Source organism: Rhinopithecus roxellana, chromosome 16, assembly GCF_007565055.1.
Source record: "Rhinopithecus roxellana isolate Shanxi Qingling chromosome 16, ASM756505v1, whole genome shotgun sequence".
NCBI classification, from domain to species: Eukaryota; Metazoa; Chordata; class Mammalia; order Primates; family Cercopithecidae; genus Rhinopithecus; species Rhinopithecus roxellana.
Genome location: NC_044564.1, coordinates 73,670,899 through 73,697,957, shown reverse-complemented (window position 1 = coordinate 73,697,957; position 27,059 = coordinate 73,670,899). Strand labels below are relative to the sequence as shown.

The 27,059-nt window shown below is 39.8% G+C and overlaps 1 protein-coding gene across 1 annotated transcript in view; it reads right to left on the bottom strand.

The window, feature by feature from the left end:
* Nucleotides 1-643: 643 nt before the first annotated feature.
* MTAP (methylthioadenosine phosphorylase) overlaps nt 644-27,059 on the bottom strand; it is a 54,683-nt gene continuing 28,267 nt past the window's right edge. The window contains exons 5-8 of the mRNA XM_010353390.2: nt 26,911-27,013; nt 8,803-9,042; nt 4,180-4,302; nt 644-1,616 (exon numbers count right to left, since the gene is read on the bottom strand). Of these exons, the coding sequence (XP_010351692.2) occupies nt 1,578-1,616; nt 4,180-4,302; nt 8,803-9,042; nt 26,911-27,013 (505 nt within the window). The 3' untranslated portion in view covers nt 644-1,577. The remainder of the gene's footprint in view (nt 1,617-4,179; nt 4,303-8,802; nt 9,043-26,910; nt 27,014-27,059) is intronic.

Here is a 27,059-nt window from a genome sequence, read left to right as displayed (position 1 = left end):
AGGGAATCCAAGGGTCATAATCATACTTGACCCAAATGGCTCACACTAATGACTCAGATTAATACTGGAGAGTAACTGTTTTGTTTACAATCAGCAGCTTATTATCTTGAAGTCAATCTCACAGACACAAACAAACACATTGACTTTACAAACTCTTTAAATAAAAGGTTCTGTATCCTGATCCTTACGTATCCTGTAAGTCTACAGTGAAAAGAAAATAATTCTGAGGAAAAATATCTCCCCATGATAAAAACCTGAAGAAAACAAAAAGCATTTTTATAAAATTAACAATAAAAGAGTTAAAAAAGCAAGCGTCCACTTTATTAAAAAGCAAAAATCACCAACTCGTGGAAAATAATTTAACTCATAAAAGGGAGAATGAAACATCACTTTTTAAAATATCAGACACCATAAAATGTGCCTTTAGTCTTTTAAACAGTTTAACTTTTAGCCTATCTCACTATTAAACACCTAACTTTTCTCAGAAAGCTGTTGCAAACCCAAGTATTGTTCTGACTGTACAGAAATCAATGATCCTCTTCTTTTGCAGAATAAAGATGTAACTTCCTTAAATGACATTCACCTTTATACTACCATCTTAAATTCTGCTTCATTACCAGAAACAATGTTTTCAAGAACTGGATCTTTCTAAATCCATTTTTATTTTTACAACAACTTTACTATTTGATTATATTCATTGTAGAAAAATGTGAAGACACAGAAAGATTCAAAGAAAATAAAAATTATCCCAGTATCCCTCCCCTAAATACAATAACAAGATTATATATATATATTTCTTTCTAGTTTTGTTGTATATTTACGCAGCATTTTAAAGCAAAAACTAGTACTACAAAATGCTACCACATCCTTTTTTCATTTCATATATAGAGCAACCATGTCTTTTTAGGACATTAAAATATGCAAAAAGGATTTTCAGTTGGCTGATTCACAATCTAATTATAACTAAGACATAATTTGCCTCCAATTGCTGGGTATTCAGATTGTTTTAATTATTTGTTATTATAACTATCATTATTAAACACCCTTCTTTATATGTAATTCTTTGTATGTATCTCTGATATGGTTTTAAAGAGAAATTCCTAGATGTAGAGTACCCAGCACAAAGTACATCAGTATTTTTAAGTCTTTTGATGCATTTTACCAAATCGCCCTCCAGAAACACTGTACCAATTTACAGTCGCATCAATAAATAATCAAAGAGTCCCATTTCTTCCTCATATTCTTTGGCAGTATAGGAAAGTAGAGATTACCCTCCATCCTTTATTGTTGCAAATTTAATAGGGGGAGAAGATAATGGTGGTTTTTTTTGCCCCTAAAATGTAATATTTTTTCCCACACGTTTACTGGTCATTTGCTTTTCTTCTGAATTTTGAAGTTGTCCAAGTCATTCAGGAGTCTCTAATACACACAATGTCTTGTCTTTCTTACAACATGCTCTTTGACAGGCAAGGGCATGAAAGCTGCATGTCTTTCCCATATTTTTTTCAAGTTAAGCAGGAATTCCCAAAATGACTGGAATTAGAATGTCTTCTTTTCTCCTGGGCAGTCATGATACTTTAATGTCTTGGTAATAAAACAGAAAACTGGGCCATATTCTGAAAGGAAGAAAGGAGGCAGTGATACTCACATGTGGGCGTAATTACTGAGATGTTTGTTTAAAAAAACAGATTTTGATTTTCTAGATCAAAGTGAGGACTCAGGAAACATACACTTTAAATAAATTCTACAGATAATTTTCAAGTTCACTAACCAGATGTGGAACTTTAGGTACTCTAAACTCTTGGTTCTTCACCTCCCTTTCCTGTAAAGTGAGGTTAATAATGCTTATCTCAGAGCATTGTTCTGATAATCACTTATTGCCACACCAACCCCCAGCCTGGATTATTGTTTATGCAACCTCTATCCCTTATCCTTATCCCACTGTAAGAAATCATTGAAATTTTTATGTGTCTGTATCTCCAAACACCATAGGATCATGATCACAAGTCTTTAACTTTGCAAACCAGACCTTGACATATAGTAGGTGCTAAGTGTTTCTGAAATGACTTAGTGAGTGAATGAATGATATATATTTCAGTGCTTAGAGGACTAAAAATACTACCCCAGAATAAGGGATTATTAGTATGGTGTTCCTTAATGCTACAGAATGAAGGCCAAGATTCTCAGTTTTGTCTAGAGCAGGAATTCCTAATTTTCTCTCTCTCTCTCTATACATATTTATCTATCTCATCTATCTATCTATCCATCCATCTATCTATCTCATAACCCCCTTTGAAAATCCGATGAAAGCTACGTAAACTAAGTCTCTTTAAAAATGCATACAAATAAAACCACACAATTTCAGAAGCTCCAGGAAAAGAGAACACTGATTTCTACTCTCCAAGCATTTTTACTTAAAAATAAAGCTAAAACAGTAAATATATTACTTGAGAAATTAACTTCAAGCTTTTGAAAGACTATGGTCAAAGTGGGGTCAGTTGGGAGACTTAAAAAAAATAAACTTGGCCGGGCGCAGTGGCTCACGCCTGTAATCCCAGCACCTTGGGGGGCCGAGGTGGGTAGATCATGAGGTCACGAGTTCAAGACCAGCCTGACCAACATGATGAAACCCCGTCTCTACTAAAAATACAAAAATTAGCTGGGCGTGGTGGTGCGCGCCTGTAATCCCAGCTACTCAGGAGGCTGAGGCAGGAGAATCGCTTGAACCCGGGAGGCAGAGGTTGCAGTGAGCTGAGATCGTACCACTGCACTCCAGCCTGGGTGACAGAATGAGACTCCATCTCAAACAAACAAACAAGCAAACTTCTATGACATTTTGCTAATAATAGTCCGAGTCACGTTTCTGGCAAACCAACATGCGTTTTTTATGCAAGCTCCAGTTGTGCTACTTGACTGCACTCAAATGTATTTTTTCCCTTTTAATTCTAATAACAAGGGTTTCCTGCATCTCTATTACGATAAAACACTTCATGGGGAAAGGGGATATCATTTATTCATTAAATAACATTTAGCTCCTAGGTATACAGTGTTGAAACCAATAGATTTGTTTCTTAGTAGGGAAGATAAACTACAAATTCCAGCATTCCTGACTGTCAGTCCTAACTGCTGAGAGACACCTTAGTTACAGTGGTGTGCTGGATCCTGTTCGTACCAGCTTGCACGAGCTGACTGCGTGTATCACTTCTCAACTCGTCAGTGGCTTCACATTAGTAGTGTGAAATTGGCCGTACTGGAGCACTTGTACTATGTAAATCAGCAAACATTACAAATCAAGGCTCCGCCATGCCCAGTGATTGGCAGTCACTTACCACCATACAACATCCTCATTATACTAAAACTGTGGCTCTCTTATTCCAGAGCTCCTAGGTGGTAATTCAGGTAGGGAGGGCTTAGATCAACCTTTCAAATCCTCTCTCCACCACTGCCAGAAGACCCAAAAGTACAGGTGTATTCTAGGAGACTTCGAGGTATGGTCCTCTTTGGATAGTAGGGGAATGCAGTGTCTGATCAGTTTGAGGCAATTCTTTCCCTATGTGGTTAAGAAGAGTCACAACGTGCCCAAACAAAAATCATGCAACTCTGAGTTTATCAGTTAGTTTAAATTATATTCTGAGAATTAATACTAGAGTTGGAAAGCTATCAATCTACAAACATCCCAGATGTATCATTAATTACTGTTTAGTTTGATGCATGATTAACCTTAAGCAGATATTTTCTGGTACCATTTTGGTACTATTGTCAGAGTTTTGGCTTTAAAGGATTGCCACAAATTTGAATGGATCTGCCAAAGAGAAAATAGCTTTGTCAACAATGTAAGCAATATGCAGAGAAAGCACTATCAATCTTCTGAAGTAAGACTTAGGGATACTACAGAGCAGGACAATGTGAAGAATCTGGTACACTAGATAATAAAACTCTCGCAATGGTCTTGCATTACCAGCCAGAAAATATGACTACTCAATTTCACAAGTGGTTAGTATGGTAGTAGATGTCACAAAAACTTGTTGAAAACATCTAGGCTGGCATAAAATACATGAGGACCAAAGGTGAAATGCACGTAAGAAAAGAATAGTCTACAGACATGGGCATGAAAGGGCATGAAAGCTGCATTGATGTACCTGATGTACATGTACCTGATTGTACATGGCTGACACTTACCTTCAGGTTATGGAGGGTTTCTGACCATTCCGTGGACCCTATCTGAGGTATGGTAGTCAGCAGTAAGCTTTTGGCTTTATTAGCATTTTCTTTCAGGGTCTTTAAGACCCGGTCCACCGAAACCTAGAGAAACAACAGCACTGGAGGTTACTAGAACTTAAAATTCCACTGCTTGTCATAAAATATTTTTCTGAGTTCCAGCCTTGCTACAGTCTAAATGTTTTGTGTCCCCTCAATCTATCTGTTGAAACCTAATCCTCAATGTAGGAGATTTGGAGGTTGGGCACTTGGGAGGCAATTAGGTCATGAAGGCAGAGTCCTCATGGATAGGATTAATCACCTTACAAAAGAGGCCCCAGTGCCATTCTTTGAGGGCCCCTTCCACCGTGTGAGGTTCCAGTGAGAAGATGGCTGTCTACGAGAAAGTGGGCTCTCACTAGACACCAAATGTGCCAGTCCCTTGATCTTGGACTTCTCAACTTCCAGAAATGTGAAAAATAAATTTCTGCTATTCAGAAGCCACCCATGCTATGGTATTTTGTTACAACAGTCCAGAAAGAGTAAGAAAAACATGACTTGTGAAGTCTTTTTATTCTACATTTAAACCCCTGAGTTCAAGTTCTGCATTTATCAAGATGGTCTTAGTCCTAGGAGACCTAGGGAGGTCCTGGAGAAACTCAGTGACATCTCTGAAAAGCACTGATGAATTTTGATATCGTTTGGATCTGTGTCCTCACCAAATCTCATGTCGAACTGTCAGAGGTGGGGCCTGGTGGGAGGTGGTTGGATCATGGGGTTAGATTTCTCATGAATGGTTTAGCAGCATCCTCAGGTGCTGTTCTACTGATAGTGAGTTCTTGTGAGATCTGATTGTTGAAAAGTGTACAGCACCTCTCCCCTCTCTCTCTCTTGCTCCTGCTCCCACCATGTGAGAGGCCTCACTCTCCTTTTGCCTTCCACCATGATTGGAAGTTTCCTGAGGCCTCCCCAGAAGCTAAGCAGATGCCACCATCACACTTCCCATACAGCCTGTAGAACCATAAGCCAATTAGACCTCTTTTCTTTATAAATTACCCAGTTTTAGGTATTTCTCCATAGCAATGTGATAACAGACTAATACAGATTTCAATATGGTATCTGAGAAAATATCTCAGATGTATAACGGTCTAGAAAGATGTGGCTGTTCTCTTCATGTCCACAGTCAAATGGATTACAATGTTAAAACTGTTGCTACACTGGATAATCAAACAGAAGTATGTTTCTCCTTAGAAAATTATTCCAGTAATAAAGAAAAATATTATGAAATTAAAATACCACAATTTTTATGGCTCCCAGTGAATTAATGGATTGGCTGCTAACCTCACAAACAGAACCAAACAAACAAAATCCCAAATAAACCACTCATTATGTGCTTCCTGACGAAAAAATAAAATGCTACCTTAAGACACCTGAATCTGATTAAATATCTAAATCTAGCTACCAATTTATAGACAACACAGAGGACAGAGAAGCCTATTAAACTACTCCAAGGAGACGATTTCAGCAATTCAGACTGTGGGAAACTCAACAGGACAAACGATCTGGTTCCTTCATAAAAAGCTTGCAACCAAAAATATAATTTAAGGCATTTAACAAGAAATTTAAATTTTGGCTGGGTATATTAAAGAATTATTATTGGAGAATGAAAATGATAATGTGCTCATGTTAGATAACTCCTGAAGTGTTTATGGATAAAATTATTGATGGGAGTCATAATCATATTGGTTGTAAGTTAATATAATGGTTGAAGCTAGATGCTGAATTCATGGAAGCTCGTGCTATTGGCTACTTCTATATATGACTAAAATAGCTTCATAAGAAAAAGTTGAAGAAAGTGAATATAAAATTACCATCAGAGACAGAGTATTTGACATGCTTTCCTATGCTTCGAAGAAATAAAACATTCAGGGACACAAGGATTACACCTTTCTATTTCCTTAAGTATAGTCCAGACCCCACCCACAAACACCAAGATGTGTATAGGAAAAAATGATGAAGACTGCAGCAGAGGGGAGTCTGCACTACTATGGGAACACAAAGCAGTGACAGGCTGGGTATCTGCCAGGTACATGTAAATGATATATTTTAAGCTGAGTCTTTGAATGCAGAGACATGAAGCATCCAAGAAATTTGCCTTGTATTTACTTATTTCCTTATATATTTTTCCTGTGACTGGTTATTTCTGTATAGATACTGACCTCCCTTTTCTTTGTTCCAGCTGTTGGGCTTCACCCAAAACATCCTTCCCACAATAAACCCTCTGTTCAAGGTGCAGTTCAAATGCCTTTCCCCGATACTACCCACCTCTTGGGCCGCCCACTCCATCAGAGTCACCTTCTGATGACCACCCTCTTATGAGCCAGCATTATACCAGTTGTTTTACATATATTATTTGGTTTAATTATTCCAGTAATCCTTCAAGGTCTAACTGACTAAACAATGACTAAACAACCTCCACTCCTCACCTAGAGCCCTGGCTTCATTGTACAGAAGAGTAAACAAGTGAAATAACTTGCCCAATGTGACAAGAAAATGGAGCAACTAGAATCTGAAGATGAGTTTAGAAAACTCCAAATCCTTCTTGCCACGCCAGGCTGCACATCTGCACAAAGCACAACGATACATACGATTGGCTGAAATAATGCCATCTTTATGTGGGCCCTCCTTGTGGCATTTAACACTGTCTTCAAGCCTTTCCATTTACAGAGCTTAATTTCTCTGCTTTTCAATAAAGTAGCTCCAGCTGACTATTTCCCCAACATCCTTTGGCTACTAAAGGAAATCACTGCTGGTTCTACAAAGGAGGAGACATATGTTATTAGACTGAGCAGAAAGCCACAGGCAGGAAGCAAACTGCTCTCAGGGTGTGGCAGGGGCTGGAGTTTCCTATTAATTGGAAGCAGCTTCTTGACATTACGAGGCTGAGTTGTTCTTTAGGTTACCAAATCTGCCAAATAAGATATTATGTTGTGACTTAATGGAAGAATTTGCAAATCTCTTACATAAGAGGCATCCTAGTACTAAGCAAACAGTCTATTACACTGAGGAGTCATCATAAGGAATTCATGAAAAACAAAGAACCTGTGTTCATCTACGACCCAAAACACTGTACACATGGATGGACAGGCGGCAAAAAGATCTAACCCCATTTTATGTGAAATTAGATAGTAAAACAAACAACTCTCTAAAACGGTGGTACAGTATTAGTCCTCTTTGGAGACGTCACTTACCCTAAATGTGCTCAGAAAGGTCACCCCTAAATGTTTTCCTTACTTCAAAAGTGACTGCAGTTTTGTCCCTTTCTTTATCTTAAAATGAGATAAATGACAGGACAAATGATCTAGTTTCTTCAAGTAATACAAGGAATAAAACGAGAAAGAGGTGAAAATCAGATTAAAAGAGACAAGAGGTATATCATTAAAATACAATGTATGGATTGTAAGGGATTCTGATTTGATCAAATTGTTAAAAATTATGAGACTGTAGGAAAAAGGAATAGTCTGAATATTTGATTATATTAAGAAATCAATATCATTATTTTTGTACAATGATGGCATGGTTATAACTTAATTTTAAAAAGACCTTTTAGGAAAATATTTACTTCACAATGAGGGCAGGGGAGAGAGAATTAGGTAGGGACGTACCTATGACACAAGATTGGCCATGGCTAATTGTGGAACCTAAGTGATGGGTACCTGGAATTCATTATATTCCACCCTGTACTTACACAGATGTTTAAAGTTTTGTTTTGTTTTAGAAGCTGACATTGTTCCAGTGTCCTCAAATTCCAGCTGGATCCTGCTGCCTTCTCTGCCTGAACCCCTCACTGAACTTCCATCTGAAACCCTTACCATGGTCCCTAAGGCCTGGCGCGGCTGCATCGCATCCCTCCTCTCTCTCCCTTCTCCCCGGTCTCCCTCCTTTCCACTCTACTCAATCATGCCCTTCTTGCCCATTACACTTAAAACAGGAAGGCTTCTCATACTTCAAATATTTGGTCTGGTCAACTCTATTCAGTTGACCTATTGTACCCTTGTACCTCGCCATTCTATTTCTTTATAACCGTTAGCTTTCTTATATTGGTTTGCTTAACTTCTTTCTCCATTAACAGAATGTTGTCTCCTTAAGGATTTGTCTATTTGCTGTCACATTTCTATGCTGAACATAGTATCCAGCCACGGTAGGTTAAATAGATGGATGTGAACATACAGCCCTCTCACGAGGAAAGGGTTAAGTTATAGATTTTTTTTCCTTCTTCAAAACAAAAAGTAGCACAGCAGAAGAGATTGGCGATCAAAATACACCTTTATCCTTAAAATAAGGACCAGGTCATAGCATGATTCTCAACACATCTACATGCCTACAATGTACTATTCACTATTAATCCTTGGGTAAAAGTGTCTCTTTCTTTCCTATGATCTTTGTTCTTACCTTCCAATAGGAACTATAGAAAATGTTGACAACTTAAAACCTTGTAGAAAGGCACTTTCTGAAACTAATTTAATAGAAACAAACAGTTAAGACATCCTCTTATTGGTACCCAGAAACCCATGCTATATGTGCTCAGAAGAGAATTCCACCTACTGCTTCCTCATGCTCCTTCCAGCAGTCATAATCTGTTGCCATGGCGATACTTGCATAACAAATTCCAGCCTCCTTAGCAAGAACCACCTCTGGAACTGTGGTCATGTTGATAACATCTGCCCCCCAGGTGCGGAACATGAAGCTTTCTGCCCGGGAGCTAAAACGAGGTCCCTCGATTGTGACCATTGTCCCCTTGGAGTGGCACCGGAGTCCTAGCTTCTTAGCAGTCTCTATAAGAACCTAGAAAAGAAAAACCAGAAACTTCAAAACATACAAGCATATGCACAACTTAAGGCTGCATTTCCCCCCAATGTTTAACAAGTTGATTTCTTAAAGACGATTTGTCACCATAATAAATGCCTACTATCTGCCAGGCTCTCAGAAGAGGACCACGGAAGGGTGTTTCCTGGACCCTTTCTCATTTACATAATCCTCTTGTTTCCCCAGCCCTTTGCATATAGAAACTAATAGCTACGCAAGTGAGCACCAAGCTCTTTCTACTCACCAGGCATTTGTTTATATGCTTTAATCTCATCTGCTTCTTAACAACTTTAAGAGACTAAGCTGGTTTGAGAATACAGACTTGAGTCTTAACTTTCAACCTCGCAGGCTAAGCTAAGATGCCTCTCATCGCTCATCTTCTCAAACAGGTGTGTTGAGTTCTGTTTCCAGGTTCCTGAAAAGCTAATTCTCATTACTTTTAAAAATACAGAATCTGAAGACTTCTGTAAAAGCTTTTTCTGGTTAGAAAGTGATTTCTCTTTTGCCTACTGCCTTTCCACAGACTTGTGCTGATTGTTTTTCTGTTCAGGGATAAACATCTTGGAATTCCTTTAGCAGCAAGGTTAGGGATGGGTTTTTAGAAACATCATTGAAAAGTCTGATCATTTTCTCCAGCGTTTTATTTAATACTTCACATCTAATCTTCAAGTTATTAATTACCTTCATTTTTTCTTAGCTTATGCTTCAATATTCCCTTTAAATTAAAAAAAAATAGTCTTTTCAACTTAACTGTTAACTTACTGAATCACTGTTGAAAAATCATCTCTGTATGCCTTAGTTTTCTCAAGTGTAAACTGAGAATAATGATATCGCATAACTCAAATGTATGAGGAAGATTAAATGAACTAAGGTATACACAAGCAGAGAAGCATGCCAGGTACGCTGTATGCACTAAGCTGGTCTTCTAACAATTATTAATACTGGCAGCTTCTACACATATTTGGCTAACCTTCCCGGGATACTCTATAAATAAAGTGGAGTGACTCAAAGTCAAAGTCTCCAATCTGGGCAAAGTCTCACCTGCACGTGTGCTTATCACATAAACAAATTAACTTATTTCCTTAAAAAATAACTTACACTATGCCACTGCAATGGGAAACAGAATTTTAACAAGAGTCTTGGCAACTCAAAATTTAGCAAGCTATGGACAATGAACAGTTGAGGCTACATCATGTTTATCTTATAAATGCTGAAAATAAAATTATGCTTAATTATCACTTTTCCCTAAAAAGTATGTTACAAATGCAAAAGCCTAAATCTCTACCCCACCCCCTTTTCCCCCCACAAAATTAAGACATACTAAGCCCACTCCTGCTGGTTCAATAATGTCTTTAAAGATCCCGAATAACTGAGTTGTATGCCTTGGCTAAAGTTCAGAGTGCTTCTAGAAATGAATGGCTCTAAGTAGAAAGCTGAAACTGGATCCTTTCCTTACCCCTTATACGAAGATTAATTCAAGATGGATTAGAGACTTAAATGTTAGACCTAATACCATAAAAACCCTAGAAGAAAATCTAGGTAGTACCATTCAGGACATAGGCATGGGCAAGGACTTCATGTCTAAAACACCAAAAGCAACGGCAGCAAAAGCCAAAATTGACAAATGGGATCTAATTAAACTAAAGAGCTTTTGCACAGCAAAAGAAACTACCATCAGAGTGAACAGGCAACCTACAGAATGGGAGAAAATTTTTGCAACCTACTCATCTGACAAAGGGCTAATATCCAGAATCTACAAAGAACTCAAACAAATATACAAGAAAAAAACAAACAACCCCATCAAAAAGTGGGGAAAGGATATGAACAGACATTTCTCAAAAGAAGATATTCATACAGCCAACAGACACATGAAAAAATGCTCATCATCACTGGCCATCAGAGAAATGCAAATCTAAACCACAATGAGATACCATCTCACACCAGTTAGAATGGCAATCATTAAGAAGTCAGGAAACAACAGGTGTTGGAGAGGATGTGGAGAAATAGGAACACTTTTACACTGTTGGTGGGATTGTAAACTAGTTCAACCATTATGGAAAACAGTATGGCAATTCCTCAAGGATCTAGAACTAGATGTACCATATGACCCAGCCATCCCACTACTGGGTATATACCCAAAGGATTATAAATTATTCTACTACAAAGACACATGTACACGTATGTTTATTGCGGCACTATTCACAATAGCAAAGACTTGGAATCAACCCAAATGTCCATCTGTGACAGACTGGATTAAGAAAATGTGGCACATATACACCATGGAATACTATGCAGCCATAAAAAAGGATGAGTTTGCGTCCTTTGTAGGGACATGGATGCAGCTGGAAACCATCATTCTTAGCAAACTATCACAAGAACAGAAAACCAAACACCGCATGTTCTCACTCATAGGTGGGAACTGAACAATGAGATCACTTGGACTTGGGAAGGGGAACATCACACACTGGGGCCTATCATGGGGAGGGGGGAGGAGGGAGGGATTGCATTGGGGAGTTATACATGATATAAATGATGAATTGATGGGTGCTGACGAGTTGATGGGTGCAGCACACCAACATGGCATAAGTATACATATGTAACAAACCTGCACGTTATGCACATGTACCCTAGAACTTAAAGTATAATAAAAAAAAAAAAAAAGACATACCCCCCCCCCCAAAAAAAAAAAAGGAAATGAATGGCTCTTGACAAGTCCTCATCGTCACTCTGGCACTTTGGGAGATAGGTACCATGCTTGTGAGGAGGAGGAAGAAATGGAGGCTATGAATATGTGTCAGCCACCTGAACCAACATTTTGCATTCCTTTAAGAACAGCTAACACTATCTTAAGGTAGCAAAAAATATCAAATACAGGGTCCAGGTCCAGGTCTGAGGTTAAGATGATTTCATTTTCTTACTTTGTGTAACCACTGTGAACTACTAAAAAGACGGATGTGGTAGTGAAACTACCACAACCCTCACCAAGGAACTAGCAATATTAGATCACCAGCCTAAATAGATTTAATGTCAGGACTTTCACATTAACTCCTAAAATGAATAGAAGTAACACTGCTTTTGGAACACATATTTGTACATGGTACAAAACTTAAATAGTACAAGGAAAACCACTGTCCCTTCCCAAGGGAAACCACTATTACCAGGCTTTTTGTTTCAATAGTTTTTGGGGAGCAGGTGGTTTATTGTGATATGTATAAGTTCTTTAGTAGTGACTTCTGGGATTTTGATGCACCTGTCACCCAAGAAATGTACATTGTACCCAATGCGTAGTCTTCTATCACTGATCCTCCTCTTCCACTTCCCCACGAGGCCCCAAAGTCCATTATATCGTTCTTTTTTTTTTTTTTTGAGATGGAGTTTCACTCTGTTGCCCACGCTGGAGTGCATTAGCGTGATCTTGGCTCACTGCAACCTCCGCCTCTCAGGTTCAAGCAGTTCTCTGCCTCAGCCTCCTGATTAGCTGGGATTACAGGTGCCTGCTACCACGGCCAGCTAATTTTATTTTATTTTTTTTGTATTTTAGTAGAGACCCCTTTCACCATCTTGGCCAGGCTGGTCTTGAACTCCTGACCTCCTGAGCCACCCACCTCGGCCTCCCAAAGTGGTGGGATTACAGGCGTGAGCCACCGCGTCCGGCCCCATTCACGCCCGGCCCCATTATATCATTCTTCTGCCTTTGCATCCCCATAGCTTAGCTCCCACTTACGAATGAGAACATAATGATATTTGGTTTTCCATTCCCGAGTTACTTCACTGAGAATAATGGTCTCCAACTCCATCCAGGTTGCTGCAAATGCCATAATTTTGTTCCTTTTTTATGGCTAAGTAGTATTCCATTGTATTAGAGTTCTCTAGAGGGACATAACTAATAAAGGGGAGTTTATTAAGTATTAACTCACATGATCACAAGGTCCCACAATGGGCCATTTGCAGGCTGAGGAGCAAGGAGGGCCAGTCCAAGTTCCAAAACAAAGAACTTGGAGTTTGATGTTGGAGGGTAGGAAGCATAAAGCATGGGAGAAAGATGTAGACTGGAGGACTAGGCTAGTCTCTCTTTTAACATTCTTCTGCCTGCTTATATTCTAGCCATACTGGCAGCTGATTAGATTGTGCCCACCAGATTAAGGGTGGGTCTGCCTTTCCCAGCCCACTGACTCAAATGTTAATCTCCTTTGGCAATACCCTCACAGACACATCCAGGATCAATACTTTGTATCCTTCAATCCAATCAAGCTGACACTCAGTATTAACCATCACGAGTCCACATGAATCCATACACATCTCCTGAGATCATAATCTTCAAATAAAGACAATAATAAGGTCATAATTACACCTAACATAATACAACTATCCTTTGCGCAACTAGAAATGCACCAAACACCAATCCAAATACTACTACATAAAGTCAGCAATATTTAAATGATGATGTGAAGTCAATAAATCTTATGTCATATAATAAAGGAGAAAGAAAATAAAATGAAGATATTCTCTTAATACAATTGTATACATGCACAAACATGTGTTTAACAACAGGAGGAGGAAATACTCATGACAATTACAGCCCTCATTTCTGTAGCTGGTCACAGGGTTGTAGCTGGTATCGATGACTACCTTCTACTACCCATTCTGTATTCCCTTCGCCTTCAGCAAGCACCTCAGTAGGTTGCGGTCTTTTTCCTGGTGGAGTGACTGAAATCTTCATTTCTGAAGAAACTGGGTCATTTGTAGTCCTGCCTGGATTGCGCTGTTGTAGTTTCCCAATGACCTTAATTACAGGGCAGGGTAATACTAACAGACACCCTAATGGATCTCCTGTATTCCATGCATACTCTTCTTTACCTCCATTGTGGATTAGTAGACTGATTTCATCTTGATAGTCCGGGTCAATCACTGCAGCCAGCACTGTAATTCCCTTCTTAGCCTGTTGACTTAAAGGTAGGAGGAGCCCAAAGTATCCAGGTGGCAAGGATGGAGGCTATGCATGGGCACAGCAATGTGCCTTGAGGACCTGCTTGAGCCTAGTCATATATATACATATACCATTTCCATTTGATAACTGAATGCTGCTGTGCACAACCCACTTTATGGCTAGACGAGTGAGAAAGCCCCCAGTTCATGATAGGCAGTTCAGGTGGCATGATGACTTGATGACCCATAGTCAAATGTTCACTTTCCACCAAAGTCCAGTAACAGGCCAAGGGCAGTCTCTCAAAAGGAGTGTAGTTATCTGCAGAAGATGGCAGGACCTTGCTCCAAAATCCTAGAGGGCTCCACTGTAATTCACCTATGGGGGTCGCCAAAGGCTCCAAACAGCATCCCTATCTGCCATTGACACCTCAAGCACCATTGGATTTGCTGCGTCATATGGCCCAAACGGCACAACAGTTTGCACAGCAGCCTGGAACTGTTGCAGAGCCTTCTCCTGTTCTGGACCCACTCAAAATTGGCAGCCTTTTGGGTCACTGGATAGATGGACCAGAGTAACGCACTCAAATGAGGAATGTATTGCCTCCAAAATCCAAATAGGCTCACTAGGCCTCTTTCTTGGTTGTAGGAGGGGACAAATGTAGCAACTTATCCTTCACCTTAGAAGGAATATCTCGACAGGCCCCACACCACCGGACCCCCTAGAAATTTTACTGAGGTAGAAGGTCTCTGAATTTTAGTCAGATTTATTTCCTGTCCTCTGGCATGCAAAGGCCTCACCAATAAGTCCAGTGTGTATGCTACTTATTTCTCACTGGATCCAATCAGCATACTGTCATCAATGTAATGGACCATTGTGATATCCTGTGGGAGCAAAAAGCGATCAAGGTCTCGCTGAATAAGATTATGACACAAAACTGGAGAGTTGATATACCCCTGAGGTAGGACAGTAAAGGTATACTGCTGGCCTTGCCAGATGAAGGCAAATTGCTTCTGGTGGGCCTTATGGACAGGAATGGAGGAAAAGGCATTTCCAAATCAATGGCTACATACCAGGTACCAGGAGAAGTGTTAATTTGCTCAAGTAATGAAACCACATTTGGTACAACAGCTGCAACTGGAGTCATCACTTGGTTAAGCTTATTATAATTCACTGTCACTCTCCCCAAGATCCATCTGTCTTCTGTATGGGCCAAATGGGAGAGCTAAATGGGGATGTGGTAGGAATCACCACCCCTGAGTTTTTCAAGTCCTTAATGGTGGTACTAATCTCCGCAGTCCCTCCAGGGATGTGCTATTGTTTTTGCTTTACTATTTTTCTAGGTAGAGGCAGCTCGAAGGGCTTCCATTTGGCCTTTCCCACCATAACAGCCATCACCTTACCAGTCAGGGAGCCAATGTGGGGGTTCTGCCAGGTGCTAAGTATGTTATGCATTCTATGCCAGTTATGCATTCTGGCACTGGGGAAATGACCACAGGATGAATCTGGGCACCCATAAGACCCACTGCAAGTCAGACCTGAGCTATAACTCTATTAATTACCTGACTTCCATAAGCCCCTACTTTAACTGGAGGACCACATTACGTTTTGGGTTCCCCGGAATCAACGTCAGCTCACAGCCAGTGTCCAGTAGTCCCTGAAATGTCTGATTATTTCCCTTTCCCCAATGCACAGTTACCCTGGTAAAAGGTCGGAGGTCTCCTTGGGAAAGGATGGGAGAAAGATTCACAGCATAAATCGTTAGTAATACAGTGAGGTCCTTCCTCAAGAGGACCCAGCCTCCTCTTCATTCAAGGGGTTCTGGGTCTGTAAACTAGCTAAAGTCTAGAAATTGGTTGAGGGGCTGTGATTCTGTTTTTATAATTCAAATTAGTCTTTTGTCCATCTGACCTAGAAGTTTCTGCTTATATAAACTAAGTAGGAATGCAGTAGGCCTCCTATCAATTTTACTTCTAGCAATGCTGTAATTAATTAGCCAATGCCAGAGCTTTACACGAGTCAGACTATTCTGATTGCCGCTTTGCCTCTGCTGCCCATTATGGTAGCTATGCCCACTTTGCCTTTGACTGTTGAGTGCTGCCATGGCCCCTGCCACCTTGGAATCCAATTATTCCCACTGTATTTAAGTTTTATAGTTGAGTGACTGTGGTTCCCACAGTTAGATCTGACATACAGAGAAGAGCAATTACAGGGCTCTTCAAAGATCCCAGTGCTGCCCTCACAAATCTTTCTGCAAGGCATTGGTCAAGGGCATATTTTCTGGACCACCAGGGATGAATAGGTCTAAAGTGACTAATCCACTCCATCATCTGAATTTCCATAAGCCTTTGGATCCCCTCCTCTAAATTAAACCAAGGGAGATCAGGCATTTCCAGCTTGTTCACAGTGGACCATCTTTTAATCCATATTTCAGCTAACCAAGCAAGTAAACAATTAGAACCTTTTTTAACTCCCAGAGCTGCAACATTAAATGCAGAGTCCCTACTTAGTGGACCCAAATCAATAAATTCAGCCTGATCCAACTCCATTGTTCCTTCGACCATTATCCCACACCATTAGTATCCATTCCCATGCCTGTTCTCCAGATTTCTGTTTATATAAATCAGAAAACTCAAGCGGTTCTTTTTGAATGTAGCGCACCACCTCATGGGTCACAATCTCAACCTCACCACTAGGGGCCTGCTGGGACTTCAGTCCAGTTATAGGTCTAGAAGCAAATGGTGGTTTTAGGGGTGGCTCCTGAGAAGAATCAACATTATCTTGCCTGGCAACTGCCTCAGGGGAGGCCATCACTCTTGCCTCAGGCCGCACAGGGTTTATCTCCTCAGACAAAGGTGAAAAGACTGATGGCAGCATAGGTCAGGGAGGGAATGTTGCCACTTCTGGGGATGGGAAAGCTGCTTCTTCTGGAAAATACGGTTCATCAGTTTTTTCAAACTTAGGGTCCCCAGCTTCATCAGGGTCCTACCACACATCCCAATTCCAAGTTGCAGGGCCCCTTCATTTTCAATCAATGCTCTCAGTTTAACAGTAGACACCTGGCGAGGCTGTGCATGTACCTTTCACTGCAGGTCGGCCACGCACATGATAAGAGCTTGTGTCTGTTTTTCCACAATTTCAGCTCTTTCTCTACAGGAGATAGGACTCTCATTCAGAGCAATCTTAGCAGATTTGAGGTTCCGCATCTGCTTCTGGAGCTGGGAGATAGAATCCCTGAGTTCATTATTTTCTTTCATCACTTTGTCCACTGAACTTAGGAGCAACCAACCGGCTTCATTATGTTCCCTGGTTCTCCACACATGGTCAAAGTTATTATGTACAGAGTCACTAAGGGTGATTCCACATATGGTCAAAGGTATTATGTAGAGTCCTTGCCTCTCACGAATGATGAATCAGGAGTCTCAAATGTATTTATTTTGCATAACTCTCTAAACAGTTCATGCCAAGGACTATTGGTGTTCTCCATATTATTAGAAGTAGAGTCCTTAGCATCTTTGGGTCTAATCATATTAAGCAGCCAACTCCAGAAACCCCCATACCAACAAAAGAACTCCATCATTAATATTCTGTTCCTCTATAACCAGTCCTTGTACTAAAATCTGTATAGGTCAGGATTCTCTAGAGGGACAGAACTAATGGGACAGATAGATAAAGGGGAGTTTATTAAGTATTAACTCACATTATCACAAGGTCCCACAATAGGCCGTCTGCAGGCTGAGGAGCAAGGAGAGCCAGTCAAAGTTCCAAAAATGAAGAACTTGGAGTCTGATGTTTGAGCACAGGAAGTATCCAGCACAGGAGAAAGATATAGGCTGGGAGGCTACGCCAGTCTCTTTTTTCACATTTTTCTGCCTGCTTATATTCTAGCCATGCTGGCAGCTGATTAGACTGTGCCCACCCACATTAAGGGTGGGTCTGCCTTTCCCAGCCCACTGACTCAAATGTTACTCTCCTTTGGCAACACCTTCACAGGCACAACCAGGATCAATACTCTGTATCCTTCAATCCAATCAAGTTGACACTCAGTATTAACCATCACACCCATGCTGTATATATACCATATTTTCTTTATTCACTCATTGGTCAATGGGCATTTAGGTTGGTTCCATAGTTTTTACAATTGCAAGTTGTGCTGCTACAAACATCTGTGTGCAAGTGTCTTTTTCATATAATGACTTATTTTCCTCTGGGTAGACACACAGGAGTGGGATTGCTGGATCACATGGTAGTTCTACTTTTAGTTCTGTAAGGAATCTTTATATGGTTTTCCATTGTACTAGTTTACATTCATACCAGCAGTGTAAAAGTGTTCCCTTTACACCACATCTACACCAACATCTATTATTTTTTGATTTTTAAATTATGGCCATTCTTGCAGGAGTAAGGTGGTATCGCATTGTGGTTTTAAATTGCATTTCCTGGATTAGTGATTTTGTGCATTTTTTCATATGTTTATTGGCCATGTGTTTTGAAAATTGCCTATTCATGTACTTAGCCCACTTTTTAATGGTTTTTTTTTTTTCCTTGTTGATTTGTTTCAGTTCCCTGTAGATTCTGGATACTGGTCCTCTATTGAACGCACAGTTTGTGAATATTTTCTCCCTTTCTGTGGATGGTCACTTTATTCCGCTGATTATTATTTTTTGTTGTTGTGCTGAAGCATTTTAGATTAATTAAATTGCATCTATTTGTCTTAGTTTTTGTTGCATTTGCTTTTGGGTTGTTGATCATGAACTGCTTGCCTAAGCCAAGGCCTAGATAGGTTTTTCCAATGTTATCTTCTAGCACTTTTATGGTTTCAGATCTTAGATTTAAGTCTTTGATCCATCTTGAATTGATTTTTATGTAAGATGAGAGATGAAGATCCAGTTTCATTCTTCTACATCTGGCTTGCCAATTATCCTGCATCCTTTGTTAAACAGGGTGTCTTTTCCCCAGTGTATGTTTTTGTTTTGCTTTTTCAAAGATCAGTTGGCTGTAAATATTTGGCCTTATTTCTGGGTACACTATTCTGTTCCACTGGTCTACATGCCTACTTTTATACCAGTACCATGCTGTTTTGGTAACTATAGCTTTGTAGTATAGTTTGTTGTCAGGTAATGTGATACCTCCAGATTGTTCTTTTTACTTAGTCTTGCTTTGGCTATGTGGGCTCTTTTTTGGTCTCATATAAATTTTAGGATTTTTTTTTTTTTTTAAATATTTCTGTGAAGAACGATGGTGGTACTCTGAAGGAAATTGCATTGAATTTGTGGATTGCTTTTGGCAGTATGGTCATTCTTACAATATTAATTCTACCCATCCATGAGCATGGGATGTTTCCATTTTTTTGTATTATCTATAATTTCTTTCAGCAGTGTTCTGTAGTTTTCCTTGTAGAGATCTTTCATGTCATTGGCGAGGCATTTTACTTTTTTTTTCCTGCAACTGTTATAGAACAGGTTGAGTTCTTGATTTGATTCTCCGCTTGGTTGCTATTGGTATATAAAAGTGCTATTGGTTTGAGTATATTGATTTTGTATCTTGAAACTTTGCTGAATTCATTTATCTAGGAGCTTTTTGGATGAGTCTTTAGGGTTTTCCAGGTGTATATGACCATATCATTGGTGAACAGCAACAGTTTGACTTCCTCTTTACCGATTTTTTACCCTTTATTTCTTTCTCTTGTCTGATTGCTCTGGCTAGGACTTCTGGTACTATGCTGAAGAGAAGTGGTGAAAGTGGGAATCTTGTCTTGTTTCAGTTCTCAGAGGGAATGCTTTCAACTTTTCCCTGTTCCATATAACATTGGCTGTGGGTTTGTCATAGATGGCTTTTTTTTTTTTTTTTTTTTTTTTTTGAGACAGAGTCTCACTCAGTCGCCCAGGCTGGAGTGCAGTGACGTGATCTTGGCTCACTGCAAGCTCTGCCTCCTGGGTTCACGCCATTCTCCTGCCTCAACCTCCTGAGTAACTGGGACTACAGGTGCCCACCACCACACCTGGCTAATTTTTTGTATTTTTAGTAGAGACAGGGTTTCACTGTGTTAGCCAGGATGGTCTTGATCTCCTGACCTTGTGATCCACCTGCCTCGGTCTCCCAAGGTGCTGGGACTACAGGCGTGGGCCACTGTGCCCGGCCCATAGATGGCTTTTATTACCTTGAAGTATGTCCCTTCTATGCCAATTTTGCTGAGGGTTTCAATTATAACTAGATGCAGGATTGTGTCAAATGCTTTTTCTGCATCTACTGAGATGACCATATGATTTTTGTTTTAAATTCAATTTATGTGATGTATCACATTTATTGACCTGCCTATGTTAAACCATCCCTTCATGGCTGGTATGAAACCCACTTGATCATAGTGTATTATCTTTTTCATATGCTGTTGGATTTGGCTAGCTAGTAATTTGTTGAGGATTTCTGCATCAATGTACATCAGGGATATTGGTCTGTAGTTGTCTTTTTTTGTGACGTTCTTTTCTGATTTTGTAGTTAGGGGGATACTGGCTTCACGGAATGAATTAGAAAGGATTCCTGCTTTCTCTGTCTTTTGGAATAGTTTCAGTAAGATTGGTACCAGTTCTTCTTTGAATGTCTGATAGAATTCAGCTGTGAATCCCTCTGGTCTTAGATGCTTTCTTTGCTGGCAATTTTTTAAAATTACTGTTTAAATTTTGCTATTTAATTTTGTTTTGTTTTAATTTTGTTATTGGTCTGTTCAGAGTTTCTATTTCTTCCTGATTTAATTGGGGAGGGTTGTATATTTCCAAGAATTTACTCATCTCTTCTAGATTTTCTGGTTTGTGTGCATAAAGGTGTTCATAGTAGCCTTAAATAGTCTTTTATATTCTGTGGTATTGGTTGTAATATCTCCTGTTTCATTTCTCATTGAGCTTATTTGGATCTTGTCTCTTCTTGGTTAATTTCACTAATGGTCTATCCATTTTAAATTTTCAAATATTTATGTTTCATTTATCTTTTGTATTTTTTTGTTTCAATTTCATTTAGTTCTGCTCTGATCTCTGCTGTTTTATTCTGCCAGGTTTGGGTTTGGTTTGTTCTTGTTTTTCCAGTTCCTTGAGATGTGACCTTAGATTGTTGATTTGTCCTCCTTCAGACTTTTTGATGTAGGAATTTAATGCTATGAACTTTCCCATTAGCACCACTTTTTCTGTATCTCAGAGGTTTTGATAAGTTGTGTCACTATAATCATTCAGCTCAAAGAATATTTTAATTTCCATCTTGACTTTATTGTTGACCTAATGACCATTCAGGAGCAAGTTATTTAATTTCCATGTATTTGTATAGTTTTGAGGATTCCTCTTGAGTGGAGATAATTTCCAATATTATTTCACTGTGATCTGAGAGATTACTTGAAATAATTTTGATTTTCTTAAATTTGTTGAGACTTGTTTTGTGGCATATGTTCTATTTTGGAGAATGTTTCATGTGCTGACGAAAATAATGTATATTCTGCAGTTGTTAGGTAGAATGTTCTATACATACCTGTCAAGTCCATTTGTTCTAGGTTATAGTTTAAATCCATTATTTCTTTGTTGACTTTCTGTCTTGATGACCTGTCTAGTGCCGTCAGTGGGGTACTTAAGTCCCCCACTATTATTGTGTTGCCATCTATCTCATTTCTTAGGTCTATTAGTAATTGTCTGATATATTTGGGAGCTCAGTGTTAAGTGCATATATATTTAGAACTGTGATACTTTCCTGTTGGACTACTCCTTTTATCATTGTATAATGTCCCTCTTTGCTTTAACTGTTGTTGCTTTAAAGTCTGTTTTTTTTCTGATATAAAAATAGCCATTCCTTCTTGCTTTCGGTTTCCATTTGCATGGAATATCTTTTTCTACCCTTTTACCTTAAGTTTATGTGAGTTCATGTGTGCTAGGTGACTCTCTTGAAGACTGCAGATACTTAGTTGGTAGATTTTTATCTATTCTGCCATTGCGTACCTTTTTTTAAGTGGAGCATTTAGGTCATGTACATTCGACATCAGTATTGGGATGTGAGGTACTGTTTTATTCATCACGCTAGTTTTTGCCCAAAGATGTTGTTCTTTTGCCATTGTATTATTGTTTTATAGGTCTTGTGAGATTTACGATTTAATGAGGTTCTATTTTGGTGTATCTTGAGGTTTTGTTTCAAGATTTAGAACTCCCTTAAGCATTTCCTGTAGTGCTGGCTCAGTAGTAGCAAATTCTCTCAGCATTTGTTTGTCTGAAAAAGACTACCTCTCCTTCAATTATGAAGCATATGAAGCTTAGTTTTACTGGATACAAAATTCTTGGCTGAGAATAATTTTGTTTCAAGAGGTTAAAAATGGGACTCCAATCCCTTCTGGCTTCTGGCTTCTAAGATTTCTGCGAGAAATCTGCTATTAATCTGGTATGTTTTCCTTTATAGGTTATCTGATGTTTTTGTCTCACAGCTCTTAAAAGTCTTTCATCTTGACTTTAGATAGCCTGATAAATATGTGCCTAGCTGATCATCTTTTTGCAATAAATTTCCCAGGTGTTCTTTGATTTCTTGTATTTGGATGTCAAGATCTTTAGCAAGGCCAACAAAGTTTTCCTCAAATAAGTTTTCCAAACTTTTAGATTTCTCTTCTGCAGGAATATCAATTATCCTTAGGTTTTGCCGTTTAACATAAACCCAAATTTCTTGAAGGCTTTGTTCATTTTAAAATTCTTTTTCTTTGTCTGATTCAGTTAATTCAAGAGCTTTGTCTTCTAACTCTGAAGTTCTTTCTTCTACTTGTTCTAGTCTATTGTTGAAGCTTTCCACTGCATTTTGTATTTCTCTAAGTGTGTCTTTCATTTCCTGAATCTGTGATTTATTTTTTCTTTATATTTCTCTGGAGAAGTTTTCATCCATATCCTGCATTGTTTTTTTAAAATTTCTTTATGCTGGTTTTCACCTTTCTCTGCTATTTCCTTGAGTAGCTTAATAACCAACCTTCTGAATTCCTTATCTGGCAATTTAGAGATTTCTTCTTGGTTTGGATCCATTGCTAGGGAGCTGGTGTGATCTTTTGAGGGTGTTACAGAATCCCATTTTGTCATATTACCAGAATTGCTTTTCTGGTTCCTTGTCATTTTGGTAGACTATTTCAGTGGAGAGGCTGAAAGTCAAGGCCTGCTGTTCAGATTTTCTTGTCCCATGGGGTGATCCCTTGATGTGGGCTCTCCCCTTTCCCCTAGGGATGGGGCCTCCTGAGAGCTGGACTGCAGTGACTGTTACTGCTCTTCTGGGTCTAGCCACCCATTGAGGCTACCAGGCTCTGGACTGGTGCTGGGGGATGTCTGCAATGAGTACTGTGATGTGATCCATCTTTAGGTCTCCAAGCTGTGGCTACCAGCACCTGTTCTGGTAGAGGTGGCAGGGAAGTGAAGTAAACTCTGCGGGAGTCATTGGTTGTAGATATGTTTAGTGTGCTGGCTCTCTTGAATGCTGCTTATCCTAGCAGTGAAGTTGTCATGTGGACACATTCAGGATCTCTGGTTAGGTAGGATGTTGCAGGCAGTGAAATTAGGTGTTGTCTTTTCTGTCCTGGGATCAGGGTTATTCTTTCACGAGTTGCTGTAATGGCCTGAGTTGACTGCCAGCCAGGAGGTGGTGTTTTCAAGAGAGCACCAGCTGCAGTAGTAGTAGTGGGCTCTAAGCTTGCCCTAAGATGCCCAAGGTAACTATTTTGGTTTCTCAGGCAATAGGCAGGGCAATAAAGCTCCAAAGAGTTTCTATGTTTTGTGTTTGGCTTCCAGGGTGGGTAGGGAAATATCATCAGGTGGGGGCAGGGTTAGGTGGTTCTGGGCTCAGACTCTTCTTGGTCAGGGCTTGCTGCAGCCACTGTGGGAAATTAAGGGGTGGGGATGGTTTGTTAGGCCACTGGGTTTATGTTCCAGAGGGGATCTTGACTGCCTCTGCTGTATCATAAACTTCACCAGGGTAGTGGGGGATAGTCAGCAGCAAGAGGCCTCATCCAGCTACTATGCAATTGGTGAGGCTAGTTTCACTCCTGCAGTGCCCTGCTTAGACCTTGCCCCAGGATGTGAGTTACCCTACTGGGAAAGCAAGCATGGCCTTTGGACCTCACCCCTTCCTGTCTGGCCACTCCATTGGCAGCAGCTCCCGTACTCACTTGTATCTGCCACGGCTCCCACTAGTCCCCTGGACTCTGCCCAAGAAAATTTGTGCCCAGCTGAAACCACTACCAACTTCATTTGGGAGCTTCCTTCGCCCTGCCACCACTCTCCAATTCCACTGGCTGCCTTTCCTGAGGGCCACTGTGAGATATAGTCAGGGCTGGCTTCCTTGGACTCAAGCTGGAGACTGGGAGTACATCCAAAGCACTTCCTGCTGCTACTTCTACTTTCATATTTCACATAACCCCCTAAATCCATTTCATCTTTAGGTAAGGTTAAATTCTTCTTCCATGATCTGGATTTTTAGATTTCCCCAGTGGGGATGTGTATTCAGAGGTAGGTTCTCCCCGACTCACACTTTGGGAACTCAGTTTTTTGCCTGTTTTGCAGAATTTGCAGTGGTGTGCCGCTTCTTTCAAAGGATCTTTGAATTCTTTTGGTTTTCCTGGTAAGTTCCTGGTTCTTGGAACAAAAGATCATAGTGTCTCTATATGCCATTCTGTCCATCCATGTGGAGCTGCATGTTAGCCCTGTCTTTTCTTTTTTTTTTTTTTAAATGGAGTTGGAGTTTCTGTCACCCAGGCTGGAGTGCAGTGGCACGATCTTGGCTCACCGCAACCTCTGCCTCCCGGGTTCAAGCGATTCTCCTGCCTCAGCCTCCCAAGTAGCTGGGACTATAGACGCCTGCCACCATGCCTGGCTAATTTTTCATATTTTTAGTAGAGACAGGGTTTCACCATGTTAGCCAGGAAGTTCTTGATTTCCTGACCTCGTGATCTGCCTGCCTTGGCCTCCCAAAGTGCTGGGATCACAGGCGTGAGCTACCATGGCGGCCAGCCCTGTCTCTTATCTGCCATCTTCCCCATTTCCAGTTACCAGCTTTTTTGTTAACTTTCCAAAAATATTTTATTTGTATATAAATATTTACATACTTACTTCTTTGTATATATACATACTTTAACATAAATGGTAGAACATGGTACAACCACTGAGTATCTTACTTGCCACTTGACAATTCATCATGACAGTCCTATTCCATCAGTACATGAAAGATCATGTGGATGTTAAAAGTGAAAATTACCAACTGGCAGCACTATTTACTCTTCATGTTTTTGGACACTATTTAAAAATTTCTTTCTGAATGCTTATTTTGACATTTTCTTAAATTGCCTTCCCCAGTATTCTCTCAGTCTTTATGTAGGGTTCTTTAGCTGAATTAATTTGGCTTCAAGGGAGGCTAATTTGGATTACTGGAAATTATCACCACAGACCCACATTTACATGTGCTCTCTACAGCTCCATTGTGCTTCCCCCACCTACCTCTACTCCTAGTTCCCCAGGTCACTGTATTTTGCCTGAGAACTGACCTCAGATTCATACCAGCATGCATACTGTCTTCTGAGACTATTTCTTCCCAAGCTGCCCCCATTTTGAAGTGGACAAGAATTTTATCCATACTCCATTTCCCCCAGGATAGCAAATTGATTATGTGGACTGATCTGTGCTTCAGAGAAGACTAGCAGCATTCTGATACATTCTGTGGATAACTATCCAGAAACATGCTATACATACATATACAAACTTCACCTGCCAATTTTTTTTTTTTTTAAAACAAGTAAAAAACGTACTTTCCTAGAAGTCAGAGAAAATCAATGTGCAGTGGTACCTCTGAAATGGCTTCCCTCAGTACTCAGTTTTATATTCCAAATTCTTGTTTGAGACTAGAAATATTTCTCCCATCCCTGTGTCCTCAGTTTAGGTGCCCTTGCTGTTAACTATAAGGAAATGGGTTTTCTGTGATTATGTAGGATAAAACATAAATGCTAAAAGAAATCATCTACTCTCTATATGCAGGTGTTAACATTATCTGAATGACTAACATGTTTAGGTATTTATATTCTCTAAGTTAACTTATAAGGGAGGTTTTATGAAGCAGTTAATCTCTAACAATACTTCTGATCTTTTGAGTTGTACCTGACTTTCAAACCTGGGATTATAAGAGAAGTAGCACATGTGGACCAAGCCACAGACTTCTTAGTCATAGTAGCCATTTTTGTTCCTTGGGAACTAAAACTATGATTCCACACCTTATACCACCACTGGCCCTTGTGGGGCTGTCCCCATAGTTCTGATTTGGCTATAATGGTAGACAGAAGGCTGGGCAGTAACGACCAAACTCAGGTCAAAGGCAACAGCTGCCAATCTGACCATTTTTCGAAGATCAATAATAGTGATTTAATTCATAAAAGCAGTTACCAGCCATTGGATGTTCCACAACTGACAGGCATGGTTCAGAGACTTCATTAAGTATTAACTCTCTCATCCCTCACACAGTCTTATAAGGTACATGCTATAATTATCTTCATTTTAGAAGATAACTGAAACCCACAGATGTCAAATAATTTGTCCTCTTGGACACAGCTACTTTGTTGAAGAGCAGAGATTTGATCCCAAGTAATCTGGCTCCAGACTGCATACTCTTGAGTAATGTGATATTCTATGTTAAATCATTTAAAACTTATCCAGATAGCAAAATCAAAACTTATTAAAAAAGTAGGTTGCAACTTTGAGTGGTTTAGCTTAAAATGAGAGTAACAGAGGCATTATGAGCAACAGGAAATAACTCTTCATAAAACTTTGCATAATATAAAGCAAACCTGAGTGAGGGTATGAGGCCACCTGCTCTGCCAATTAACCAAATGCCAGATGCCACCCCAAGCCCATATGATTTATTCTGGTACACCCTGCAGAAAGACTACACACCTCTCTCGTTTTGGGGCAAAACGGCTCAGCCATTGGAATATGGCACACTCCTCTGGCACAAGAATGACTTCCATCATAGAAGGACTGAGGTCTCATAGTGGTCCTACAAAATAAAGCAAAAAAGGTTTTTGTTTGTTTTATTTTAAGGC